This window comes from Zootoca vivipara, chromosome 3 (assembly GCF_965207765.1).
Source record: "Zootoca vivipara chromosome 3, rZooViv2.hap1.1, whole genome shotgun sequence".
In the NCBI taxonomy this organism is placed as follows: domain Eukaryota; kingdom Metazoa; phylum Chordata; class Lepidosauria; order Squamata; family Lacertidae; genus Zootoca; species Zootoca vivipara.
In genome coordinates this window covers 80798458-80824700 of record NC_142586.1, presented here as the reverse complement: position 1 = coordinate 80824700, position 26243 = coordinate 80798458, and the positions used below count along the sequence as shown (strand labels likewise).

General features: G+C 39.9%; 1 protein-coding gene across 4 annotated transcripts; it reads left to right on the top strand.

Annotated features, from left to right (window-relative positions):
• The first annotated feature begins 10 nt into the window (after window positions 1-10).
• LOC118081789 (zinc finger protein 318) lies at window positions 11-23465 on the top strand. Of its 4 annotated transcripts, XR_015949100.1 has the most exons (12): window positions 11-354; window positions 4408-4637; window positions 8832-9435; window positions 9751-11097; window positions 12290-12389; window positions 12693-12991; window positions 15098-15298; window positions 15969-16068; window positions 16494-16612; window positions 17262-22064; window positions 22819-23122; window positions 23238-23465. XR_015949100.1 is itself a non-coding variant. In XM_088666553.1 (11 exons), exons 1-11 carry the CDS (start codon window positions 139-141, stop codon window positions 23322-23324), a joined length of 8106 nt encoding a protein of 2701 aa, XP_088522679.1. In that variant the 5' UTR covers window positions 11-138; the 3' UTR covers window positions 23325-23465. The 4 variants fall into 4 exon arrangements, 3 of the variants coding, with proteins under 3 accessions (XP_088522679.1, XP_034964112.3, XP_088522680.1); XM_088666553.1 differs by lacking the exon at window positions 22819-23122; XM_035108221.3 differs by having other exon boundaries at window positions 22819-23465.
• Window positions 23466-26243: the final 2778 nt, after the last annotated feature.

The following is a 26243-nucleotide window of genomic DNA, read 5'->3' as shown; positions in this document are numbered from 1 at the left end:
GCGCGCGCGCAGGCACGCATGGAGCGTGCTGGGGGAGGATGGTCAGCAGGGAGGAGCGGGCTCGGCAAGGAGTGAGGGCGGGCGGCCTCCGGGGCTCCTTGAGCCGCCGCCGCCACTACTACCACCGACGGCAGCGCCATGTACCGTACCAGTAGCGTGTCTTCCTCCAGCCGGTCCAAAGAGAGCAGTAGCTCGGGTTCGCGCAGTTCCCGCTCCGGTGCCTCCGCTTCGACGCGAGGCCGGAGCCCGCGCCGCTCACGTTCGCGCTCGCCTTCCCCGCGAGGCCGCCGGAACCGTTCGCCGTCCAGCAGCCGCTCTTCTCGCCGCTCGCCGTCCCCGCGCCGCAGTAGTCGGGTACGGTCTCCGTCCCTGGGGAGCCGGAGCCTCGCCGGCTCAGAGCAGACTTGCCCGGCTTAGCGACCTTCTTGAGGTCCGGGCCTTGGGAATATTAGTCTGCCCTCCCCTTTATTTCCCCCCCTCCCACGGCCATGGCAACGGCTCCCTGCCCGGTCGCTCGCTTGCTCGCCTGAGCCACACACCGAAGTGGTGACGAACGGAGTACTGTATATCCCCTTTGATCTCTTCCTGTAGTCACCTTTCCTGCAGGTTTCTGGAAATGCGACCCTTCCTTTCGCGCCCCCGAAGTGCACAAAGACCTCTCACCTCTCTGTGCCAGGGCCTAGCAACCTCTTGCATCCCCCAGCAGTTGTACCTGCAAGCACAGTTTTGGTTCGGGGAGGACTACCACAAAGGCATAGTTCAGCCAAAGTTGGCGGGCCCCCCCCCACAAAAAAGTCACGGAGGACGCAATCCTATGCACACTTACTTGGGAGTAATTTAATTTAGTAAGACGTCTCAGTAAGTTTAGAGCTGGCCTAAGACGTTGCCTAAGGTGGAGGAGCAAGTGGGTACACCTGCCCTCCGTTTATGGTTCATGGTATCCAAGGCTGGTTCAGGGATTTTGGTATCCAATGCTGTTCAGGGGTTTTGGCACATGAAACAGAAAAGCCAGAAAAACCTCTTCCACCCCACTCGCTGGCAGTAGGAAGATAATAACAACAACAACAGACTGTACTTAAAATTCGCTGCCCTTCCATTACCCTTAAAAGCAGTTGCCTAAGGCACACTCTTCACTTCCTAATGGTAGGGTTGCCCAACATGTTTTTGGGAATTTATCTTCAGGTTCCTTGGTCATTATTCTTTTTTTAGAAAAGCAGAGAATGTGGGTTGTGGCAGTTGAGTTATTTGCGGATTGAATAGGAATGTAGGACTATACTAAGTTTGAAACTAAACATAGTATAGGTCAGGCATCCCCAAACTTCGGCCCTCCATATGTTTTGGACTACAATTCCCATCTTCCCCGACCACTGGTCCTGTTAGCTAGGGATCATGGGAGTTGTAGGCCAAAACATCTGGAGGGCCGCAGTTTGGGGGCAATATGTAGAGGAATGAAAAGTAGTTAAGCAGTTGTCCATATATAAGGCTGCAAATTACCTAACTAGGAAGCAAGTCCCACTAAACATAGTGGAGTCATTCTGAGTAAATACGCACATGATGATAGTGATTGCAAGTGTAATTGCTTTGGTTCCCAAAGTACTTGACTGATCTTTCGGCTTTTGATTTTCAGAAATTCTGCTAGTTTGAAAATTATTTCAGCTAAGCATCTGAGGAACAGTTTCTTAGATGGTGATATTAAAATTAAATAGATTATTTAGGAAGTATAAATGTTTTATAATTGATTTTGAACGTTATTCTGATTGTTTATAGGTATGAAACCCAAATAAATTTTAAATACTTATGTCTATTAGCCTTTGGCTTACTTCACAATTCATCATCTTTTAATTTCTGCTCTACTGCTTTGCAGTTGTAACCTTAGAAGAGTTTTAGTATATTTGTTTTGATTTAAAATCTTCCAATGCTTGTTGGGGATAGCAGAATATAACACAATCCTAAGTATTACTGACTCAAAAATAAGTCTACCGTATGTTCAATGGGATTTCATTTCTAATAACTGTGTTTTTATGATTGCTATTACCGGTAGACAAATTAAGTTTATATAATGAAAATATATAAACTAGAAAATACTTATGCTCTGACTGAGGGAAATAAATCAGTGGTTTTTTTAGCCTAGCACGTAGATGGTACAGGCAATTCCTTGGAAATTAGAGGTGGCAGTCTCCAGTGTTTTTCAAACTTGGATCCACAGTTGTTGCTGAACTACGACTCACATCATCCTGACCACTGGTTCTGCTAACTAAGGTGATGGGAGTTGTAGTCCAACAACAGCTGGGGACCCAAGTTTGAGAAAAACTGCCGTAAGCAGTGTGGGGGCCAAACCCTTTCCCATCATTACAGATGAATTTAATGGTAGGGTAGCATTTAATGGTAGGGTAGCACTTTTTTTTTTAACCCATGAGCCTTTAACCAGACCTTCAGGGACCTCATGCCTGTGGCCACCCCACACTTCCATACCCACACTCACATGTGCACACTGGGCACATAGGCCCTGGCCCTTAGCTGTTCCCCAAGCTGGCCCTCACATTCCCCACTCCAGCAGGGACCTCCCTGCTCATCAAGTTATCAGAATGATGGCTGAGTATGGATTGATTGGGTCGCCATCAGGGCACTGGACAGTGTGTGTGTGTTTTTTTTTTACTTCACCCACCCCAATATTATGTCTGTTTATTTGCTCCCAAAATTGGTAGGTTCTTTAGAGGGCCAGGGAAATGGTTTGGGAGGCTTGATTCAGCTTCCAGGCCAGGGGCTAGCTACTTCTGCTCTAAGGAAAATAGTGCTGGGGGCACAGCACTGATGTTAATATGTAGGTCAAGAAAACTGAACAGAATTGTGGGGACCTTTCATTGAAGATCCTAGAGTATGAGTAAGGACCTGCTACTGGTCATTTTGATCTTCTGGCTTAGAATGAGCAGAGCTGCTTGTGATCAACCCAACCAAGTGAGCAGGAGCTTTCCCCAAATATTCAGCAGCATAAAAAAGGTGAAATTGACTCAGGCCATTTATAAAGCAATTGTACTATACTCAGACAAGAGTCCTTGAACTTAATAGTACTGTACAGTGGTACCTTGGTTTAAGTACACAATTGGTTCCGGAAGTCTGTACTTAACCTGAAGCGAACTTTCCCATTTAAAGTAATGGAAAGTGGATTAATCCGTTCCAGACGGGTCCGCGGAGTACTTAAACTGAAAGTTCTCAAACCGAGGCGTACTTAAACCGAGGTATGACTGTATAAAGATTTTCCTGAAGATCCAGACTGCTGACTTGCTGCCCAGTGTTATGAAAAGGAAAGGTTGAAAACTTGTGATAGCTGGGGAGTTAAAACCCAACTTAGAGGTGAACAGTAGCCTACTTGAGAGGGGCACAAGTCACTTCCAGGTTAGATGAAGGAGCCCCAAACTGCAATTATGGTTTCATATCTGCTCATGGCATAAGTGATACATTGTTGGAGTTTATAAAACTCTACCCATATTAAATTGCATATTTCTAAACATGAATTCACTGGTAGTCATTTACTGTGGCGAAGCAGTTATGTTAGTTTTCTGGATAATTTTGAATCAGAATTTTTCAGTGCCTTAAATTGATTCAGATTGGATTTAGTTTATTTGGATTACAGTGGTACCTCTGGTTGCACACGGGATCTGTTCTGGAGCTCTGGTCGGATCCCGAGGAATTTGCAACCGAAGATTCTGCCATGCACGCAGCACGGGAGAGCGCTTCTGCGCATGCGCACGACGAAACCTGGGAAAATACTTACTGGTTTGCCACGTGTGTAACCCAAAGGATACACAATCAAAGGTATGTGTATCCAGAGGTACCACTGTATTTGGTCTTGGGGATTTAATTAAGCGTTGTTTATACATGCATGCTTGAGCACACAAATCTACAAATCAGTAGTTCTCATGTGAGAGAGAAGATGCTTTCTAGAGACAGTCATCTAACTAAAAAAAGTGTTGTTGAAACTTTGAAATGCCCCCAAATTGACTATTCTTTCCATACATTTTATTACTAATTAATTTTATGAAACAATATATTCCAAGAAAGTGAGAATATTCTGTGGAAACAAACATCACTGGGATATTTTCTGCCCTACATCACTGGCTGCAATTTTTCTTAATGGTAAAGTTGTCAATCTAGTTCCATTGCCTACGCATGTGTTCACAGATGCCTTCAGTGCAGATGAGTGCAAGTTTGATGTGCACTATCTGATTTGAGTTGGCGTTGACACTGTTTAAATTGCTTAATTTCACAATGTTTTTGGCTTGTTCCTTGAATTTAATTTGATTAGTTTTCATTTCAAAGCAACAAAGGTGATGTCAAAGCAGCTCACAACAATAACATAATCTATCCTAATAACTAGCATGATGGAACTGTATTTTTCTCCAATTGCAGAGACGTTCCCCAGGCCGGCGCTCATGTTCCCCAGGCCGGCGCTCACGTTCCCCAGGCCAGCGCTCACGTTCCTCAGGCCGGCATTCTCCAAGTCGACATTCTGAGTCTTCAGTGGAACAGAATTTACGGATCACAGTTGGCAATGACCGTTACGGCATTGACACACCTGAGAGAAAGAGAATATCTGATAGACTAGGCTCACCAGTTGATAGTCTGAGTGATTTGGACAGGTATGCCTCTGAAGAATAGCCTTTCAGAATTACACCTTTTAGTTCTTGTATCATAGGTGATATAAATGATCACCAACTTGCTGTCAGATGGTATGGAAATTGTATTGGATGGAATATATCAAGAATCCAATATCTAAGAGATGTTTAGCTTTCTTCACTTTTACGTTGTAGTATATTGGTACTCTCAAGTAGTTGCCAAAACCCAGGGGTAGTTCTTAAACTAAAATTGTGCAGTAAGATTAGATTCTGAAGAACTGCATGCATACAAGTTTAGGAATAATATGAATGTATGATTATTGTTGCTGTAATGTTAAACATGTTGTTGATAGTGATGGAATATATTAGAAGATAAAAAAACATAAATTAGGAAGTTAACAGCTAGTTGACTAGGCTGAAGGCAACATAAGATTCTCACTAGATCAACACTTTTGAGTTTTTATGAGAATTTATTTCAGTGGTGAACTACTGTGGATAAAGTTTTTGTGTGTCTCAGTTGCTGGTAACAGTGGACTGTCCTTTATAACTGAATTGCTAACAATCTCAGAAAATATTTTGATAGATTAATTAACCATTGCTTAAATTTGTGAGATTCTGAAATTAAAACATTTGTCATATGTACCATTGCTGCTGATATTACTTCAGTTAGCATGCCATATCTATATCAGTTCTTAGACACTATGATTGCAGCAATCCACTTTGTACAGCTTGTATTTTGTAGTCAAGTTTGGTAAACTTATACTGCAAGCCTATTAGAAGTAAATCCCATTGAGTTCACTGGGCTAGGTAACTGTCTCAGGTTCCAGCTACTGTTTAACCTATATCATCTTAAAAGCAAATTGCATAGTATAAACTAGGCTTAAAATTAAGTGAATAGGTGTCAATTTACAGCTTGCATTTAGTCCCAAACAGTCCTTTTTGCAGTTTGTGTTCTCTTGTTAGAATCTTGTGAAGCATAATTTATTTTTAATTTTTATTTTTAATTTTTATTATTTTTTAATTATTTGACTGGAGGGGTACATTTAAATTTTGTTCTTCCCTGCTGTATGGTGATATTCCCAGTATATATAAATATATAGGAGAGTGTATTTTATGAAATCTGCTGAATACTTTTTCTCCTTCCTGTCATACTGGCTTTTGTGAAGGCAGATGCTGCATTATTAAGAGTGGAAAATGACTAATTATTTTACTTGAATATAGGGGAGGAATCATTTAGAGACAGTTAACATATAATGTTATCCTTCAGAGAAGTTTACAATAACATTGACTGCAGTGACTGCAGTGGCAGGAAATAAAGTTGCTTTCATCCAGGAATTGTCAAGGAGTCGATCATTTACAGTTTAGTGAGATTGTAATCATAAGAAATTGCTGAGTGCTTGTTCACATGTAGTGCTATATAGGATGGGGGGGGGGGTCATTTATTTATGCGCCGCCTCTATATGTAGGACATGTAGTGTGAATTGTGGCCTGTTGGTATATGTTTGTAACAAGTGTGTTTCATTCAGTCTGTGCACTCTTCATAGCAAACATCACTTTAGCAGGGCCTAGTTGGTATGAATATTTAGTAAACACCCAGGACAAGCTACCGGAATACCACTCTTGCAGAATGTACACAATATTGCCCACAGAATGGAAAACAATAGATTTAAAACAGCATCTTCTGCTAGCATCGATGGTAGTATTATGAGAGGTTTTGAAAATATGTCTGCATCTGAGGAGTGTGGTGCATGCAAATAATTTCACACAACCTTTTCTGAAGAAGAATGGTGGGAGATAGACAAAAAGTACAAAGCTAGTTTTGAATAATTTTTCCTTAATTGAAATCATGAGTTTTTAATTGTTCAATCTACAGTACTACTTGTTTTTTCTGTTCATTTTATTTTTAGTGGACTCTGATCTAAGAGGTTAGCAATAACAGCAAATTTGGAACTGAAATATTTGCTTTCTGAAAATGAATCGGAAGTTTAAAAGAGAATGAAGCACCCATTTAGTAAATTTACTAATTAGTGCTTATTGGGGGAATTACTATTTCTAGGATGAAACTGCTTTCATTTTCTTTATTTTTTCTGATATTTCTTGTGAAACGGAAAAGTCTTTGAGACATAAAAAGCAACAGCAAAATCATAAGGATGGTGCAAGTTGAGCCTGTAGTTGAGTGCCCATGCTTAGGGTGCTAGTTGTCTATACTTGTTTTCAGGATTTTCCTTCTCTGTCCATGCCCCTCAAAAGGGGTTCAGTATTTGTTGTCTACAGCAGGGATGTCCCAACTCCCAAGAGACTGCGATCTACTCACAGAAAAAAAATATGGCAGTGATATACCCCATTTGGGGCAGGGCGGGGTCAGGTCATTTTTTTAAGGGAGGGAAGTCAAAGTTGTTGACCTTTGGGGGTTCAGGTCAAAGTTGTTGAGCTTTTTTAAGTGGGGCGGGTCTAAAATGTTGAGCTTTTGCTTACCAAAAGATTGATCAGGAAACAAACTCCGCCTTCTGTTCTAGTGATCATAAGCAATAGGGGGACGGGGCAAGGGGCTGGGTCCAGGTCCTCTTTATCCCCCGCAAAGGAAAAATCGACCACAATTGACTCAAACCTCCCGGGGATCGACCAGTCGATCACGGTCGACCGGTTGGACATCCCTGGTCTACAGGATATACTCAATTGTCATTTGGATTCTTTTCCCTTAAGTCTTCTGTGTATTTCTACAAATCTTGGGGTTTTCCTGAGCCTGCTGACAGTTGCCTCGTGTGCATCAGTGCTGCTCTTTTGACTAAGTAAATTTCTATGCTGGAGAATTGAATTCACTATTTGTAATAGGATACTTGCACTGTCCATTGTTTGTAGCTAGTTCAGAGTGACAACTTAATCTTGGTAACAAACATAATTTTGATTGAAACTCTCTTCCAATTGATATCCTGATCCTATGGAGTTGGTTTAGGTGTAATTGGGTCTATAGTGGCTTAAGTGCTATAGCTAAACCAGAGCACTGTGTTTGATAACTGAGTTCATCAGTTGAGTCCCATTTGCCATTATCTACCTTATTCTCCTGGGAACTAACTACCTTTTGGTTGCAGATGCACACAATAGATTGTGAAAGACCTTAGAATGTAATTCTGTATTATTTGCTCCTGTCAAAGTGGCATTGCTGTTCTGTTTTAAAGGCAGTTCATATTTGAGGTTGGGACACTTTGGTCTGATTAGTTGAGCAGTTTCTGTGATGAGCTGCTCATAATGTCAGACCACAAGAAATCAGCAAAACCACATTTCACTGTTTATTCACAAATTACATTACAGTACATGCATATAGTATATAATTGACTGTTTTTCTTGAAAAATCTTTGAATTGTTAAGGACAGTGATATTTTGTCTTCTAAATGCTGGGTGCATTGGGGAGGGGGGGGAGAATATCAGAAAGCAGGTTTTGAAAATACTAGCAGGGAAAATGCTTATGTTCTCTTCTATAATATTGTTGCTGATGATGGAGGAATCATAATGGCCATGGTGTAAAAATACTTATAAGTAATGTTATGTTGCTCACTGATGATGCTAGTGCTTCCCTAGATGGTCAGTCAGACATAAGAATGAATGAATGAATGAATGAATAAATAAATAAATAAATAACTTTAAATGTATGTAGTCCAAACTAAAATAAAACAATTAAGGTGTGTGTATATATTGGAAATAATTTTACAAAAATTACTAGCCTGCAGGGCAAAGGAGGGACAGAGAACTGTGTTTCTGTGCTGGGCGCAGAGGAGGAGGCTTTCCTCTGGCAGCCTCTGGGTTGGACTCTGTTGGACTCAGAAGTAACAGAACGCTATGTTCCTCCTCTGCCAGCCTACTCACTCACCTGCATGCAGCCCGTTGTTGCCTGTGGCTGCCAGGCTAATGCTTAAAAGCTGTATAAAATAAAGATACTGGGTTGGATCCAGAGTTCTGTGGGCAAACTTTCACTCATGGGACAAGGTTCTCTCAGGTTTGGATCTCCCCTTCTGTTTACGTTGCATGTCTCATGGTCATAAATATAAAGACCTCAAAAAAGAGTGGTAAAGGTATTGCTGAATATGCAGCATCTCCAGAACCAGCAATCTTGGCTTCATGCATTTTACACCTTTGGAATCATGCATTTTACACCTTTCTGAGTTTAGGGGATGCTATTCCAAGTTGCTGACTTTGTTGTAACTTATGTGCCTCTCTTATCAGGGATGACTTGGCTGATGGTCCAATATTTAACAGAGGCCTTTCACGTCCTCGAAGCCTTGAGCGATATCCCTCCTGTGAGGAAAATGCTTCTAGTCCTTTCAGTATGAGACATAATGAGGACTCTCACAGTAGGGATGTTTTCCTCCACCAATCAGACTATAGCATGAACTATGACCATCTACAGGATCTCCCAAGGGAAACTGATAGGGATGGTATACCACTTAGGAAATCCTTGTATTCATCAGAGGATAGAGGGCGAGAGCCCAAACGTCCTCGATATGACAGAGACGACAGACTAATTGATATGAGCATAGAGCCTCAGGGTTTCTTGCCAGGGACACGGAACTACCGTAAGCGAAGTCCTAGTAGGAGCCCAAGGCCGCCAGATCTGGATTTCCGCGAGCTTGAAAGTGCTAGGAGAAAAAGAGAAGAGGAGCTGAGCAGAAATTTGAGTCGGGAATTGCCTGGACATGGTTATATGATCCCTGACAGGAGCAACCCACTGCAGTCTTCTGAACCTCGGTATCTCTATAGACCGGATGAAGCACCAGCAATGCCCAAAAAGTCCATCTTGAAGAAACGCGTGGACGATCCTTCTGTGCAGGTTTGGCCTATTTTCTTTTCTCGCCTTACTAAACTATCAGCTCCACTTTGTTGCTTTTTAGTAAATCTTATTTTACTTAATCTCTGGAGTAGATACCCTCAGAACAATACCCAGGTCACCCTTGCTGTTGTGGAATATTAAATGCCAAAATAACAGCATAATTAGGAACTGCTGTTTCTCTTTCACACCTTCCTACAGTTGACTGTTACTGTTCTAAGCCACTGGCTACGATCCTGGTGTATCAAAGTTTTGTCTGTCTTATTGGTTAGCACTGAATGTATTCACAAATGATAGTTCATTTCTTTTTTCTTTTAGCCTGAAGTCTTTTCCAGCAGTTCTGCCTCTGTCAAAGAGCCTCCCCTTATTACTGATCATCCTCCTTCGCAGAAGCGTAGCAGCATTGCTCCCTTTTCATCTGAGGTAGAGAATTTCCTCAAACAGTTCAACAAAAGTGCAGAGTCTCAAGGCAGTATGCATAATTGGAAACTAAATTCTGGCCAACAGCAAAACACTTCCCCCTTCGAACAGAATTTCGGCAGTTTTTTGAAACAGAAAGACTATCATGAGCCCATATCAGAGCCTGAAGACCGGCACAATGACTTCTTACTTCCTCATGAAAGAGCCAGTCAGGACGGGAGTGGCTTTTCACGCATTCTTGGTATGATGGCAGATTCTACCAGTGCTCAGGAAAAGAGAAGGCGTGGCTTCCCTAACATTGAGGATGAAGAGAAGTTTCTTTATGGTGATGATGAAGATGACTCTACCATTAATTTCCCCCCTACTCAAAAGCCAACACTTAGTATTGGTAAAGAACCTGAAAGCCTGAAAGAAAGCTCTCCACCTCCTGCTAATCCTTCTGTAAAACCTGAAAAATCCAGACCAGAGTATGAGAAAATTCATAACTTGCTGAAAACTATTGGTCTTGACATTGGGGTGGCTGAAATTGGTAAGCTTGCTGCCCGCACTCAGGAACGACTCCATGGGAAGAAAACATCTCATTCTCCTGATCGTCATTCAGTAACGTCTCATAAATTGGAATCTAGGGAGAGGAGTCGCAGTCGTAGTGACACTTACTCTCCAGAATCGAGGCATCACTCTCTCTCACCCTCTGGTTCTGAGCACACAAAAAGCGTAACTGTAGGGCGAAATAATCCCACTCCCATACCAGAACAGTCTGTTCCCCCAATATCTCTAATGCCGTCGGCTCCACCTCTTCCTAATTTGTCTTCTACTTCCACTTCGGTTTCCCGGTATAGAGTTTCTCGCTTTTCACCATTCACTGCAACTCAACTGCCACAAAACTATCCATCTCCCACAATGCCCCCTCCTGGTTATGATGCATATGGACACTATATGGCATATGCAGCATCTGGCTGGCCCATGTATGCGTCTCCTCAGCAGGCTGACCCCACACTTTCAGATGTACAGGGGCTTGTCACACTGACAGTACCACCAAAACCCGCGCGACCCAACCTCCGAGTAATTGAGACGGTTTCCACAGACAAAGGGACTCCTGATACCAAGAGAGATGACTCTGTGCTTGTACAAATCCCTGGTGCTACGACTTACTCAAAATTATCCCCTCAGTTTTCTCAGCATTTTCTTCAAAGTGTTAAAGAAAGAATATCTGATGAAAGAAATCGGGCTTCTCAGAAGCTAAAGGTAAGTATTTTTAATGTTATTGATAATTTTGTTTCTTACAACACACAATCTAAAGGCACAAGAATGCTGAGTATCTGTGTTTATTTTTCAGTCTTGACACTTTAGCACTCTCCACATGTCAGAATTTCCAGTGTTTAAAAATATTAGACTGTTCAATTAATTTGTGGCAGGAGATGTATTATAAACAATTGAAACAAGGGCACAGTTTATTACTGAGTTGAGTTTCTTAGTGTTTCAAGTACCATTTAAAATTCTTGAAACAAAGTGAAACAGATCACAGATTCTAGAATAGTAACTAGTATAAGATTAAATTCACCAGGAAAACAGGCAAATATTTCCAAAAATGGATCCTTAAATATTATTACATTGCAGTAGATTATGGCTACGTTCCAACAGAGTTAATATGTGCTGCAGCCCATTGATTTCAGTGGGCTTTTTTTTTTGTACCCCTGACCATTAGGTCCAGTCGTGACCAACTCTGGGGTTGTGGCACTCATCTTACGTTATTGGCCGAGGGAGCCGGCGTACAGCTTCCAGGTCATGTGGCCAGCATGACAAAGCCGCTTCTGGCAAACCAGAGCAGTAGCCCGGAAACGCCGTTTACCTTCCCGCTGTAGCGGTACCTATTTATCTACTTGCACTTTGACATGCTTTCAAACTGCTAGGTTGGCAGGAGCTGGGACTGAGCAACGGGAGCTCACCCTGTCACAGGGATTTGAACCGCCAACCTTCTGATCGGCAAGCCCTAGGCTCAGTGGTTTAGCCCACAGCGCCACCTGCGTAAACATCCAGTTGTGTCCCTCCTTTGACTGAAGATTTTTTCAGACTGTGGAGGCTTCTGTGGGCAGAAAGGGGTGTGTATGATACTTTTAAAATAACATTTTCCATCTGCTGCCCCTTCCCTCAGTTCAAAGAAGTTCCTTTGTAGTTGAGAGGAAAGCAAAATTATTTAACTTTTATTTTGATTGAAAAATCAACATAGATACAGCATAGAATAAATGAGCTGCAACCTCTGAGCAGAGATGCATTTGCATCAGATACTAATCCACAAGCCTACTTTAACATGATTATTGGAATTTCTCAAATTCAAGAAAAAGCATTGGTAGTCATCCCAGTGGTCTTTGCAGTGTTTCTTTGACTGGTCCATGAAAGAGGGTATTTTTATACCTTTGCTTCTTCGTTAACTTTCTAGGTAATGGAGGAAAGAGAGAAGTTGAGGTCTGAACAGGAAGCACGACAGAAGAAACTGCACTATCTCAGGACTGAATTAGATCGACTTTCAAAACAGCAAGGTACTGCTTTCTCTCATTTTATGCCTCATTTTCCCCTGTGATTCTCTATAGTGGCGATACCAAGTGTAGGATTTTTTTTACTACTACTGACTTAGGCACCCCTAAATATTATCCTAAACAGGAATTAATTTTTGTGGATCCTGTATTGATTATTGCCAGTTCTGCATTCAGTAATGTGGACAGAACTTTCTGGCATTTGGGCCCAACAAAATGGTGTGGGATACCTTTAAGTACATAAAATAATTTTGCATGTGTTAACATGATTTTCATATGCTTCCTACTCCACTACTTTGACCGACTCAGGAGAGATGCTGCGGAAAAAACGTAGGGAGAAGGATGGACACAAAGACCCTTTGCTAATAGAAGTGAACAGACTACAGGAGAACATTGTGAAAGAGATTTCTCAGCTGAAGTTACATGCAGAGGCTGCAGAGAAGAAACAATCTGAGCTTGACAAAGTAGCTCAGATCCTGGGTATTCATATATTTGAGAAGTCCCGGAAGCAATCTTCAGAAATTAAGGACTCATCAGAAAAAAACTCATCAGAAAAAAACAAGTCAGAAAATGCAAAAGGTCAGGAGAAAACTTCCAACTCAGTCAAGGTAAAATTCTAATTGCTGATTCTAACTGATGTTCTCATGTTTGGTAAAAACGGTGTTTGGAAGAATTTCTTGCCACCCGCAAACTTTGTTAAGCTGTCGCTTTTATTTGACATAATTTTTAGTTATTATTACTATCCTGACTTTGGGGGTCAGAAATTCTTACCATGTGACTTAAAAGTAACATTAAATTTGTAAAAAACACAATAAACAATATCAACATAGAAAAAAATAATCAAGATCCTTCCCACAGGGAAGTTGGTGATAGAAAGGCCTAAGACAGGGAGGTAATAGTATTTCCTGAATCCTTTCCACTGGTCCAGGAGTGGAGGGAATGATTTTAAGAGGTGGCTGGTGTTAGAATAATCTGATGACATTCTACAGAGTAGGGAAAAAAATAAGATAACAGTTATCAAGTAATTTCTGAAGGACCATGATTGTTGAGTTTTTCATGGAGCTTGTAATTTTAATTTCAAATAGCTTTCTGTGTGGTCCAGTTTTGAAAAACTTGCATAAATTGAATTAAATATAATGTTGATTTTTTTTCTCCCCTTCAGCCTGAGGAAGTGCATAAAGAGAGAAATCTATGTGGTGCTGAATATGATTCATTCCTGTTTTTTTCTTTAAAAAATTCTGTCTTAAATAATGCTATGATTATCTTCTGACTTGAAATTCTCTACCTCAGGCAGATTTTTCATGTTTCTGCAATAGCCTTCATTTTCTTTAATAAACATTTCAAAAAGGGAAGAAATCATTGTGGCATTTTCTGGTTTGATGTAAAGAATCTGATAATTATTATGGAAGGAGACAGTGTGCATGTTTTTTCTTGTTGATCACAAGTGTGGAGTAACACAGTCTCTGCAAAAATGACAGAAAAAACCCAAGAAAATTTAGTGGGAATGGGATTCTAATTTGGGTTGCCTTCCAAAACCTAACAGCCTGCTTGCATCAGGATGGATTTTCCCTTCTGCTACTCATTAACTTGGAAACTATGAGAGAAACATTTCCAGCTCTTCTGAAAGTGAAACACTATGGAAAACACTGGATATGTGATCTCCTTAAGTCTGCTTTGCCGACCAGATCCTGCTTGTAGGCTTCCCACAGATAGGATGCTAGACTAGATGGGCCATTGGCTTGATCACAGCATAGCGGCTCTTATAATCATGTAAAGACAACTCAGTTGTTAGAGCTCACAGCCCATTATTTGTGGGAGCAAGCAGATCAGTGGAAGACGAGGGGGATGTCTATATAATGCCAAAACATTTTTTATGATCCTCAAGGAAGAGAGCTAAAGGATATGAGCACACAACATTAAACATAATGCTTTTCTTCACTGATCTAAACATTTTTGGAAGAAAAAACTATCTTGATTGGTACACAAGGGTACCCTGGTCTCCTGATCCAGTCAGTTCTTACAATAGGTTGGAAGAGCAATTTATGTTTCCCTTGCAATTCTTTACAACTCGTTTAGGGAGGCTTTCCTAGGGATGTGGAGTTTTATCACATATATTACACTTCTAGGGGATCAAAGAGTCAAACAGCATAACATAATAGACCCTATTTCTCATGTATGTTAAATGCAGAGTCAGTAATTCAAGATTTGAGACAGACCAGATTCTTCTGCTGCAAGCTTTCTTCAGTGACAGCTTAGAATCTGAGCACTTGCGTTTTGCTACAATATAGAGTGTATCATATAAAGTAGAGAGAGTATGCAAAGTGACTGGCTTTTTCAAAGACTTTTAAATGCTTTTGAGAACTTACAAATACTCATTGGGAGTTGCTAGTTATTTTGTACTTAAGTATTTTGTACTTAAGTAAGCATACTGCACACATGCACCTTGTACTCCATGGGATGTCACCCCTTGATTGCTTAGTACCTGCAACCTTGGCAACATGCTTGATTCTCGTTGGAAGTTCTTTCCTGTTGAGTGAACAACATCTGAGTCAGCAGTGCCAGCTCACTGAAATGGTGGAATTATCCTGGGCATTGACTAGCAGGTGATATATAGTTGCATATATGTATATTTTGTGTGGTCTCTACTAAAGGCTAGTTTTGAGGCGCTGGCTGTTATTCCACAGTTAGTAATGTTTCATTTTTTTTCAATTTAGGATTTAAAAACTAATGACAAACCTGAGTGCAGGAGCCCCAAGTCTACAGAATCTCATTTTCAGCCATCCAAACAGCATTCCCAGGAAATCAATATTTATGACTATTATGACACGGGAAACCACTGGTGCAAGGACTGCAATACCATCTGTGGGACCATGTTTGATTTCTTCACACATATGCATAATAAGAAGCACAGGCAGGTATGTGCTATCAGGTTTTCATTAAGTAGTTTTAATTTGCTCTTACAAGTTGTAAAATAATGTTTTGTAGAAAGCAAAGAACTACATGTCAATCAACTTTCCTTTAAAAAAAAACAGTTTGGAATAAGTTCTCATTCCTAATCTTTTTGGGATGGTTTGTCACTTAGCGTGGTGTAGTGGTTAAGAGCGGTAGACTCGTAATCTGGGGAACCGGGTTCGTGTCTCTGCTCCTCCACATGCAGCTGCTGGATGACCTTGGGCTAGTCACACTTCTTTGAAGTCTCTCAGCCCCACTCACCTCACAGTGGGGGAGGAAGGGAAAGGAGAATGTTAGCTGCTTTGAGATTCCTTCGGGTAGTGATAAAGTGGGATATCAAATCCAAACTCCTCCTCTTCTTACTGTATTTTTCCATGTATAAGACATCCTCCTTTTTTGAACCCAAAATTAAGAAATCAATATTTTAAACATCAAACAGAAAAACATATATTTTCTTAAATATTCAATGTCTGAGGGTAACTATTTGAATCACAGCTTCATTTTGAGTGTCAATATGTGAAACTGTTCGGTACATGCCTACTTGGTATGTATAGTTCTGTGTTTCCTCAGTGCTTTTAGCATTTGGCAGGAAAGCAGACCTCATTTTAATATTTCTTTTGTCATTGTAAATAGACCTTGGATCCATATAACAGACCTTGGGCTTTGAAGACTGAAACTGAAACAAAGCAAAACCTTACAAAACGCATTGACAAGATACCAGTTCCTGCCAAAGGTAAGTTGCTTTTTATAGTTTGAGGTTAAGTGTTGTTTAGTAGGGCCAGACTGTTCACCCTACTACCAAGAAATGTTTTGTTTTATTAGTGTCAACAAAAGATTGCCACTTCTAAGTAAACTTCTGATAGCTATTTTGTCTGCATTAATTGCTCTGTTACTGAATTAGGTGGGGATTGAAAAGCAACATAAATTTGTATTTGAATGATAAACAAAGTCTATAGTGATAAGAATTGTTCAACAAGTGTAGGTTTCCATTCTTTAAATCAGTTTGTTTCAAGTAGAATCTATGGTTAACTGGCTCATTTCAATTGTAGGGCTTTTTTTGTCTACTTTTAGTGTTTCGTTTGGTTTTTTTGGTTGTTCAGAGCTGTAGTGTGTCTTCCTATCAATTTCTGTGATTGATTGTTTTGGGTGGCATTTCAGGTTCTGAATTTCTAATCCCAGTCACTGGATATTACTGTCAGCTGTGCCAAGAATTTTTTGGAGATCAGATATCAGCAGAACAACATGTGAAAAATTACCCACATAATGAGAAATATAAGGTCAGTGTATTTGTTTTGAATAAAAATGTTTAAAAGTCATCTTAGTGAAATGTCTTCTGTTGTAAAATTGAGGAGAAGCTATAGATAAGTGGCATGACATGCACTTAATATGCAAAAGGTTCTGAATTCTGTGCCTGGCATCTCCAGGTAGAGCTGGGAATGACTTTTTATGTTTCTGAGTCTCTGTAGATAGTATTGTTTGACTGTATTCCCAGTTGACATTTTGGTTGTGTGTTACTAAAATTTTACTGTACTGTACTAGATTTGTTTTATGCTGAGGTTTTGTCACCTCATTGGAATAAAGCTTTTCTCATATTACTTTATATAATCATAAAATTGTAGAGTTGGAAGAGACAACAAGGGCCATCTAGTTCAGCCCCCTGCAATGCAGGAATCTTTTGCCCAGTGGGGCATGAACCTATGATCCTGAGAGTGTTTCATGCTATACTGATTGAGCTTTGCTAATGTAGATATTCTGAATAATAATTGTCTAGGAAAACCACTCTTTCTCCTCCCTCTTGCATTTCTCAGCAAGTACAATTAGTAGTGGGGTGGTGATGAGGAAGATAAAATATTAAGGAAGATAAACCTGTATCACTACTGAAATTTCATATTAAGTAACAGCGCTGAAACTTCCTTGTCTTCACAGAAATATGTGGATGAAAATCCACTCTATGAAGAGAGAAGGAACATTGACCGTCAGGCAGGATTGTCTGTGATTCAAGAAACAGAACGCCGGTTGAAACGGAAGTTGTGTGAAAAGCAAAAAGAAGAAAGAGATGAAAAAGCAGTGAAAGTGGCAAGGAAAGAGGAACCAAAAAGTAATGAGGAACCAAAGAATTCCAAAGAACAAGGAGATGGGGATAATGAAAATGAGTCTAATAAAAGGAAAGGAGTTTCTAATGACCAGAAATATGGGACAAAGCTTAAATTGAAAAAAGATGACAAAGAGGTTGAAAAGAAGGAAGGGAAAAAAGAAGAACCACCAAAGGAGTCAAGAATGTCATCTTTTGGAAAGTTCAGCTGGAGGAAGACTGAAAGAGATGAAAAAAATCAAGGCAAAGATGTAACTGTCTCTAAGGAGGAGAGTATTGAGGAAAGTAAAGATAAAGAAAGCAAGTCACAATCTGGAAAACAAAATTCAAAGCCAATTGCAATTAAATTGTCTGGGAAAACTGTTATCCCACACACTAGTCCCTGGACACCAGTTGTTTCAACATCATCACAAGCAAAAATCAGGCCCAATTTACCAGCCCCCATGATGGTTCTCAGAAAGTCTGCAACAGCAACAGTAAGCAAGCCTGCACCTTTGAATACTTTCTTGTCTATAAAATCCTCTGGTGCTAGCACCAAGCCACTTCCTGTTGTAAAAGAGGGTAATCCAGAACTTGTTCTGCCTCCTGATATTATTTCAAAAGCATTTGGGGGAGAAGTAGTAGTTTTAAAGAGTTCACAGGAGAATGCAATGGTACCAGAACAAACAGAGGAACCTGAACATGAAGATGTGTCCCGGGTTGTAGAACATGCAAAAGCTGTGGAACATGCAAAGGCAACTGCAGCAGTAGAGGATCAAGCAAATGTTATGGCAAAAGTACAAGCAAAGGCACGGGAACTTGCTGCTGTGATAAAGGAGCAAGTTACAAGATTGGGCATTTTTGAGAGACCTAATCGGCATCCTCTACATCCACCACCACCAGGACCACCGCTGTCAGTAGCACTGCCAGTACCACCAGTAGTGGTATTCCCACCTCCACCTGCAGTGCCACCAAAACAAGCAACCATCCTTGCAGATGACATGGCTCCTGGTGTGTCTGAGGATGATAAAAACATACTGGCAGTGCCCATGTGCCCCCATCCTTTGCCACCACCAACTATTTTCAGCGACCATGTTAAAAAACTGGAGAAAAAGAACTCTTGCCTAGCAGCAGGTAATGCCAAAGATCTATACAATATTTTCTACAACTGCAGTGGGAGGAGTCCAGCTGATAGCAAGTCTGTGAACTCTGCAACTTCAGATAAAATCAAATCAAATCCTGTTGAGAGACAGAAAAAAACAGACCTGCTGACAGATCCCAAACCAAGCAGCAAGCCTGTCACACAAGAAACTCTACAAAACATACACAGTACTTCAGGTGTTAGCAAAATCCCTTTAAGTAACAAGACCCCAGAAACAGATGATGCTGAAGTTGAGAAACTTTTGGCAGCCTATGAAGAAAACTTTAAAACTAATGTTCAGAGGGAATCAAAGAAAATCTCTCTTTCAAATGCACAGTCAATATTAAAATATGAATCCAATGATTTTTCAGTAAATGCCCCTGTTTCCCTTCAGAACAAAGTAGAAATGGAAACTGCTGATCCAATTGAATTTAGTAAGAAATCACCAGACTTTGAGAAAACAGAGTTGGCAATACAGATACCTAAAAAGAGCCTTCTTTCTTTGGATAACCTTACCAAGAAACCCACAGGCATTGAGACAACAGATTTTAAATCTGATGATAAAGAATTAGCAATGCAGTTGTCAATAGATCATGTTGCTCTTTTAGAAGATGTTAGCAATAAACCATCTGAACTTGAAACAATAGAATTAGCTATGCAGTTGCCAGAAAGCAATGCTTCTCATTTGGAAGAACTTTATAAGAATTCCTCAGTATGTGAAGCAACAGAGGTTAAATCTCATGATGATGATGAATTAACAATGCAATTGTCACTGGAACCTGGTACTAAGCATCCATCGGAGCTGGGGACAGCAGAATTTGTGCTGCAGTTGCCAGAAAGCAGTGTTCCTTCTTTGGATGACTTTAGCAACAAACACACAGATCTTGTGACAACAGATTTTAAATCTGATGATGATAAAGAATTGGCAATGAAATTGTCAGAAAACCATGTTGATCTCTTAGAATCTGTTAGCAAGAAGCCATCAGAGCCAGAGACTGCAGAATTAGCCATGCAGTTGCCAGAAAGCAATGCTTCTCCTTTGGAAGAACTTCACAAGAATCCATCTGTGTGTGAGGAAGCAGTGTTTAAATCTCTTGATGATAAAGAATCAGCAATGCAGTTGTCACAGGAACATGATAACAATAAGTCATCGGAACTGGAGACAGGAGAATTTGCTATGCAGTTGCCAGAGAACAGTGTTCCTCCTTTGGATGATCTTACCAAGAAATCCACAGGCCTTAAGACAACAGACGTTAAATCTGACGATAAAGAACTAACAGTGCAGTTGTCAGAAAGTAGTGTTTTTCCTTTGGATGATTTTAGCAACAAACCTGCAGACCTTGAGACAACAGACTTTAAATTTCCAGATGATAAGGAATTAGGCTTACATATGTCAGAAGACCATGTTGCTCTTTTAAAAGAGCAGGATGTTAGCAAGAAACTATCTGAATTTAAGACAGCAGGATTAGCCATGCAGTTGCCAGAAAGCAATACTACTTTGGAAGAATTTTGTCAGAATTCATTGGAGTGCAGGACAGCAGAGTATAAATCTCCTGATTATAAAGAATTAGCACTGCAATTGTCAGAAGACCAGGAGGCTCTTCTAAAAGATGTTAGCAATAATCCTCTGGGGCATGAGATGACAGAGTTTAAATTTCCTGGTAAGAAAGAGCTAATAATGCAAATGGCAGAAAATGAGACTGACTTTACTGCTGAAGATGTTGGTATGGCAAGTGGCACAGACATCAGTGATGAGTCACAAGACCAGCAGAAAATGGATAAATCCAAATCAAACAAGATCAGTAAAAGTTTGGAGATGAAAGCATATTTGACAAGTTTAGGTGAGAGAGATGTAGGAGGGGAACATTCAGAATTTGCAGGACATCAGCTTGTTGTTAGTCAGGAACATGAGTCTCGGTTATTTGATACCCCTATGGGAGAAGGCCATACTATAACAGAAGATAAGCAAGTTGTTGAATCTGAATCAACAATTTCTATGTGGGTTTCAGAGGTGCGTGTTCAGAGTCCGCTGGCATGGGAGCCAGCCTCATCTTCAAAAGTGAATAAGGAAAAGCCTCAAATAGCAATGATAGATCAGAGTTCCAATAAAGAACCATTACTGGATCTAAAACGGGGAAATGTGGGCCTTGATAGGCTTGAATCAGCAATCAGTGATGAAATTCCGCAGACTTCAGAGGTCCAGAAGATAGATCCTGGATTGAAGCCTTTAAATACAGATGAATTTAATAATTCCTGTATAAATAATGAACAAAAATTGTTGACTAGCTCTCAACCAAACGATGGTGAAAATTGTAATGTAGTTGGTGCTCCAGTATCAGAACAGATGTCAAATGAGTGCCTTGCTAACGTAACAATGATAAGCAGTACACTAGGGAAACATGAAGAAATTAGCCAACATCCATTAAGCTGTGAAACCAAGGATTCCCAAGCTAAGGGAGCTGAAACTTTGGGCAGTATGTCTTCTGCAAATGATGAACTTAGTTCCAGTGCAGAATTAATGTTTATAAAAAATAATGGGTGTGGGTCTTCTGAATCTGATCTCAATTTAAATAACAATGCAGAGAGAGGTTCTGTAGAAACATATAGCACTCACTTTTCCAGTGTTCAGCCAGAGATGGTTCAAGAACCACTAGGTGCTCTTCCAACAGAAATCAGTGTTGAGCATCTTGGAGAGGTAGCCCTTACATTCACAGACATGAACACTGAGATCTTGGATACCTCAGCAGCTGATGACTTGGACTTGAATAGCACTTATTCAGAACTTAACTTTGATCATTCTACAACCCCTTCTCCAAAGTCTGGAGAAATAAAGCCTAATGATTCTCTTAGATTGAAACCAAGCCTGGAAATAGAATCCATAAATTTTAGTCTAGGAGATATTGAGGTAGAACGTGAACATCTCGGCATCCTACCACCTGAAATTCTGAATGAGGATATTGTAGGGAGTCCAAAGTTAGAAACCATTCCATCCATTTCTTTAGGGTCCAACGAAACTAGAGAATTGGGCATTGAGCAACCTACAGTTGAACCAGAAATGATTGCTTTTGTTGAGTTAGCATCTGGTGACGAAGAAGATAAATTTTGCTCCTTGGTTTCTGATGTAATTGTCCCAGACATAGTGTCTCCTGCATCAAATGGCAGCACTGCTGGACCAAGCATGTCACTCATCGAAATGCAGGACATGCCTCCAATTTCCATGGTATTGCAATCAGATGTTAGCAGAGGCAGCACTTCTGATATACTACCATTGAGTAGCGATGAAAAAAATGTACAATGCCAAGCAACTGAGTGCAAGGAGTCCTTCCTTCTAGATCTACAGAAAACATCTGTAGAAGTGGGGGGCTCAGGTGACAACGAATTGCACATTGTCAAGAATGATATGCAGGCATCTGCAAGGGAGTTAAACAAGACAGAGGAAGTGGAAAATAATGATAGTATATGTGAGATTAACAGTAAGTTGACTTCAGAAGTAACTGAAAGCTCTGCAGAGTACCTGGTAAGTTCAGATAATATTGATACTGATGTTTGAGTAGCTTTTGTGTAGATTTTGTAAATATTCTGTTTGAGTTTGACATGTTAGATATTTTGAAGCTTGCAGTAGATATTTGCGAAAGCCTGAACTTCATTTGCCCTGAAAAATATACACCTTTGTACATATTGGATTGTATAAAAATTTTTTTGTTGAACTTAGAACATTTCATTTCTATTCCTTGCAGTTAAAATGCAATTACTCATCTATAACTGACCTTCACATATAATACAAAAGCGTGGTTTAGCATTATCAGGATGCATAACAGTGAACCTTTAGCTTGCACACTTAATTTTACCTCTCCTCTGGTGTGACTGTGAAGAAATTGAACGTTGCATTAATCACAGTTTCACATTATGTCTGAAACACAAACTGTGGTTAATCTTAAGCTTCATAAATAAACTATGATATGAAGTTGGCTTGTTTCCACCAACCATAGTTAGGACTAGCTGAATTTTCTCTGGATATGGACAGCAAGACAAGCTAAGCTACAGTTGGTCTAAAATGTAAGTGAAAATTTCCAAACGCCATGACTGTACTGGAGGAAAAGGGTAGCAAGTGAGCACAAGGCTTGCTGCAGATTTTCCTTGTTTGGCATTTTGTGGGAATGCAGCCAGTGTGTATGTGGGCCTTTGGAGGGTTTATTGCTGTTGGGGGGATATATGGGTTTGTTTGTTTTGCATTTTTCTTTGACTATTTTAATGGTTTCTGATTTACACAGCTTTTGTAAATAACATTCCAAGTGCAACAGTGACAAGCGCAAGAACACCTGTTCAGAACTTGAAGAAAAAAGAAGGCTCTTGCTGAAACATTTGAATAGAAAGTTTATTTGAAATGTTATGCATGTTTTGTTGCACAAAATGTAAAATCCATAAAGATTGTTCTGCATTTTTGACTTGTAATTACGTTGTTGAATTGCATCTGTAATCCAGACTGTAATGCCATGTTACTGTATGTGTGGATATCATCTCGCTGAGCAAAGGAGAAAAATCTACCAACTCACTTTTGGAGACGGAAACTATTTGGTAAGGCTGTGGCCCAACAACTGGACTCTGCATATTGAGGTCACTTACTTGATTTGAAATCACATTTCATTTAATTGTATTGTAATGCAGTAACTGTTTGTGTTGAATTGTTTAGCAGCTGCCCAGCACAGAAGAAATAGAAGATCTCAACTTTGCTCTCAGGATTGGATTCACTTCACATACCCAGACATTACATGCCTGAATGAACCCCTGAGCCGCAAAATACTGTTTTGTGAAGGTTTTTCACTTATTCAGCTTGTCAAGATATGAAGTAAACGTTTGCATGGATCTATATAAAAGGTTTATCTGTAAATCTAAAATAAACCCAATATGATCAAAGATATTGCCGTTTTCCCGTTTGTTCTTTAAATAAGTGGTTCTACAAGTTGTTGTTTTTTGTGAACATTCAGACAACGGGTTCTTCAGTTAATTTCCCATTTTCACCACTCTGGAAATTAAATCGAGCCATGAATTATGCAGCATTATGAGAAAACTTTGCTTAAATATTCAGCAAGTTAAACATTGCGTGTAACTTGCGTTCTTTCAATTTTAAAAGAAAATAGTATGGTAAAAATGCTTTGAAAACTTCTGGTTTCTTTTCCATTATGTTTTAAAAGATCCAGGCCCAGGATCCACAAATAAAGTTAGTGTTTGTAAAGTGGGATATGAGTGAACTGTTAAAAAACAGGAAAAGGGTTTATGCTAATTTAAAATGCAGTTGAATAAATAAGTATTTATGGTGGAGATACAATTAACTTGTATTATCAGTTGTTCAGCCTACACTGTTGCACTAGCACTTCTATGCTGACCCAGAACATTACACAGGTACAAAAGTAGGAATTGCTGCTAGCAACCACCATTACCAATATCAGAAGCAAGATAGCATAAAGGAAGAGGTGGAATTGTGGTTGCTTTGCCTGTCTTTATCCATAGGTTACTGACAACTCGGAAGCCAACTTTGCTGCTACAGTTCTATAGACTGCTTGATGATACAGTATATATAAACAGGATTTCAGGTGGTGGGGCAGCACAAGACATGATACTTACTTTGCTTGTAATATCAACAGGTGCAGTAGAGGTCACACTGCTGTTGCAGCTGCACACATCTCTGGATTCGTGGTTTTGATCAAAGAAGTAAGTTTAGTAAACATTTTCTGCCTCTCATAACTTATTCCAGTGAATCCAATAAACTGGTTTCATCTGATATTTCTTCCAATTTTATCCTTCCTTCAAGGAATTATAGGTACTCTTTTCTGTTCATTTTATAATAAACAACAGTTTTTTGAGGTATATTGAGCTAAGAAATAGTGACTGGATTAAGGCTACCCAACGAGCTTCAGAGCTAAGGAGGTATCTCTTCCACAGTGGTGTTATCCAATGTCTCCCAGATGTTGGATTACAGTTCCCATAATCCCTAACCAAAAGCCATGCTTTCTGGGGCTGATGGGAGTTTTAGTCCAACAGTGTCTGGAGGGTGTACCACATTGGCTATCCCTGTATTACACCACAATCTCTTGTTATTTTCTTATCCATATTGCCTACCATGACTATGCTTTTTCCCTCACAAACTTGGATTGAAACTCCTACTACATGTATAAGAAAGCTCCAAAAGGGAGGGGAAAGAATCTTTTTTTATTCTAAATGCCTTCATTTTATTGATAGAATTATAGTTTAAAAATGTAACAGGTAACTTAATTGATGTTAATTCATGTTGAGAGAAGTTATTTTAGTTCAGACAGAAATATGTGAAAACTGCATTACAGTATAAAATGATACTGAATAGCAAGATAGTAAGAGTTTGCCTATGCATATGAATTGACAATGTGGTGAAACGGAAACAAATTGCAATGACAAAGGATTGCCCTTATTAACAAAAATTAACTAATCACAGGGTCTGGGTGGCATTCATCTGGCATTTCTTAAAAGATTTCAAATGTGAAAATGCCGATCTTTTAACAAAAATATATTTCCTAAGATCAGACACTCTCTGAGGACTATAAAGTAGCCAATTTTTTTGGGGGGGGGCGGAGGGAAATAACAGGCCAGTTAGCTTAAGATCTGTTCTACGGTAGGAAAGTTGGTGGAAAGCATTATTAAAGATAGAATTGTGAGGTATATAAAAGTACAAAACCAGCATGATTTCTGCAAGGGTAAGTCCTGTCTCAACTTTCTAGAGTTCTCTGAGAGTGTCAACAAGCATATCGGTTGAGGTGACCCAGTTGATACTTCTAAAAAGCTTTTGATAAAGTATCTCACCAAAGACTCCCAAGTAAGCTTAACAGACACGAAATGAGAGGTCCTCTTATGGATCAGGAATTTGTTAAGTAGCAAGAAGCACAGAGTAAGAATAAATGAACCGTTCTCCCAATGGAGGACTCCCAAGGATCAGTATGGGACCTGTACTTCTTTATTCATTAATATTCATTAATTATCTAGAGTTTGGGTTGAGCAGGGAGGTAGCAAAGTTTGCTGCTGATAGCAAATTGTTCAATGTGGATAAAAGGAATTGCAGGCAGTTCCAAAAGGATCTCCAAACTGGGTGAATGGGCAGTAAAATGGCAAATGCAATTCAAAGTAAGGTGCAGAGACATCCTACTTTTAAGTGTTCTATATGCTAATGGGACCTGAATTTTCAGTGACAGGCCAGGAATATGAGACTGCGGGTCATAGAGGATAAGTGTGGACCAAATGGCAAAAGTGATGTCCACGTTCAGGATCTTTAAAACTGCCAATAAAATGTTATACATAGCTGGTGATACCACACTTGAAATACTGTGTGCAGTTTTGGTCACCTCAAGCTGGAAAAGGTTCAGAAAAAGGCAACCAAATTGGATCAAGGGACTGGAACAACTGCATGAGGAAAGGTTAACAACATTCAGGGCTCTTTATTTTAGAAGAGAGGTGAGTACACTTGATCTTATCCAAAAGGCCAAGAAGTGATGATAAGGATGTATAGAATGATGTATGGTAGGAAGAAAAACTCCATTCTAGAATTTCAACCATCAGAGTGAAGCTGAATGCTGTAAGTTTCAGGACAAACTTTTTCTGGTCCTAGAAAAAGGGATAGAAATGGTGTAGTATACAGGACGGCTGGTTGTGTACAGGTGTAGTGACACATGTT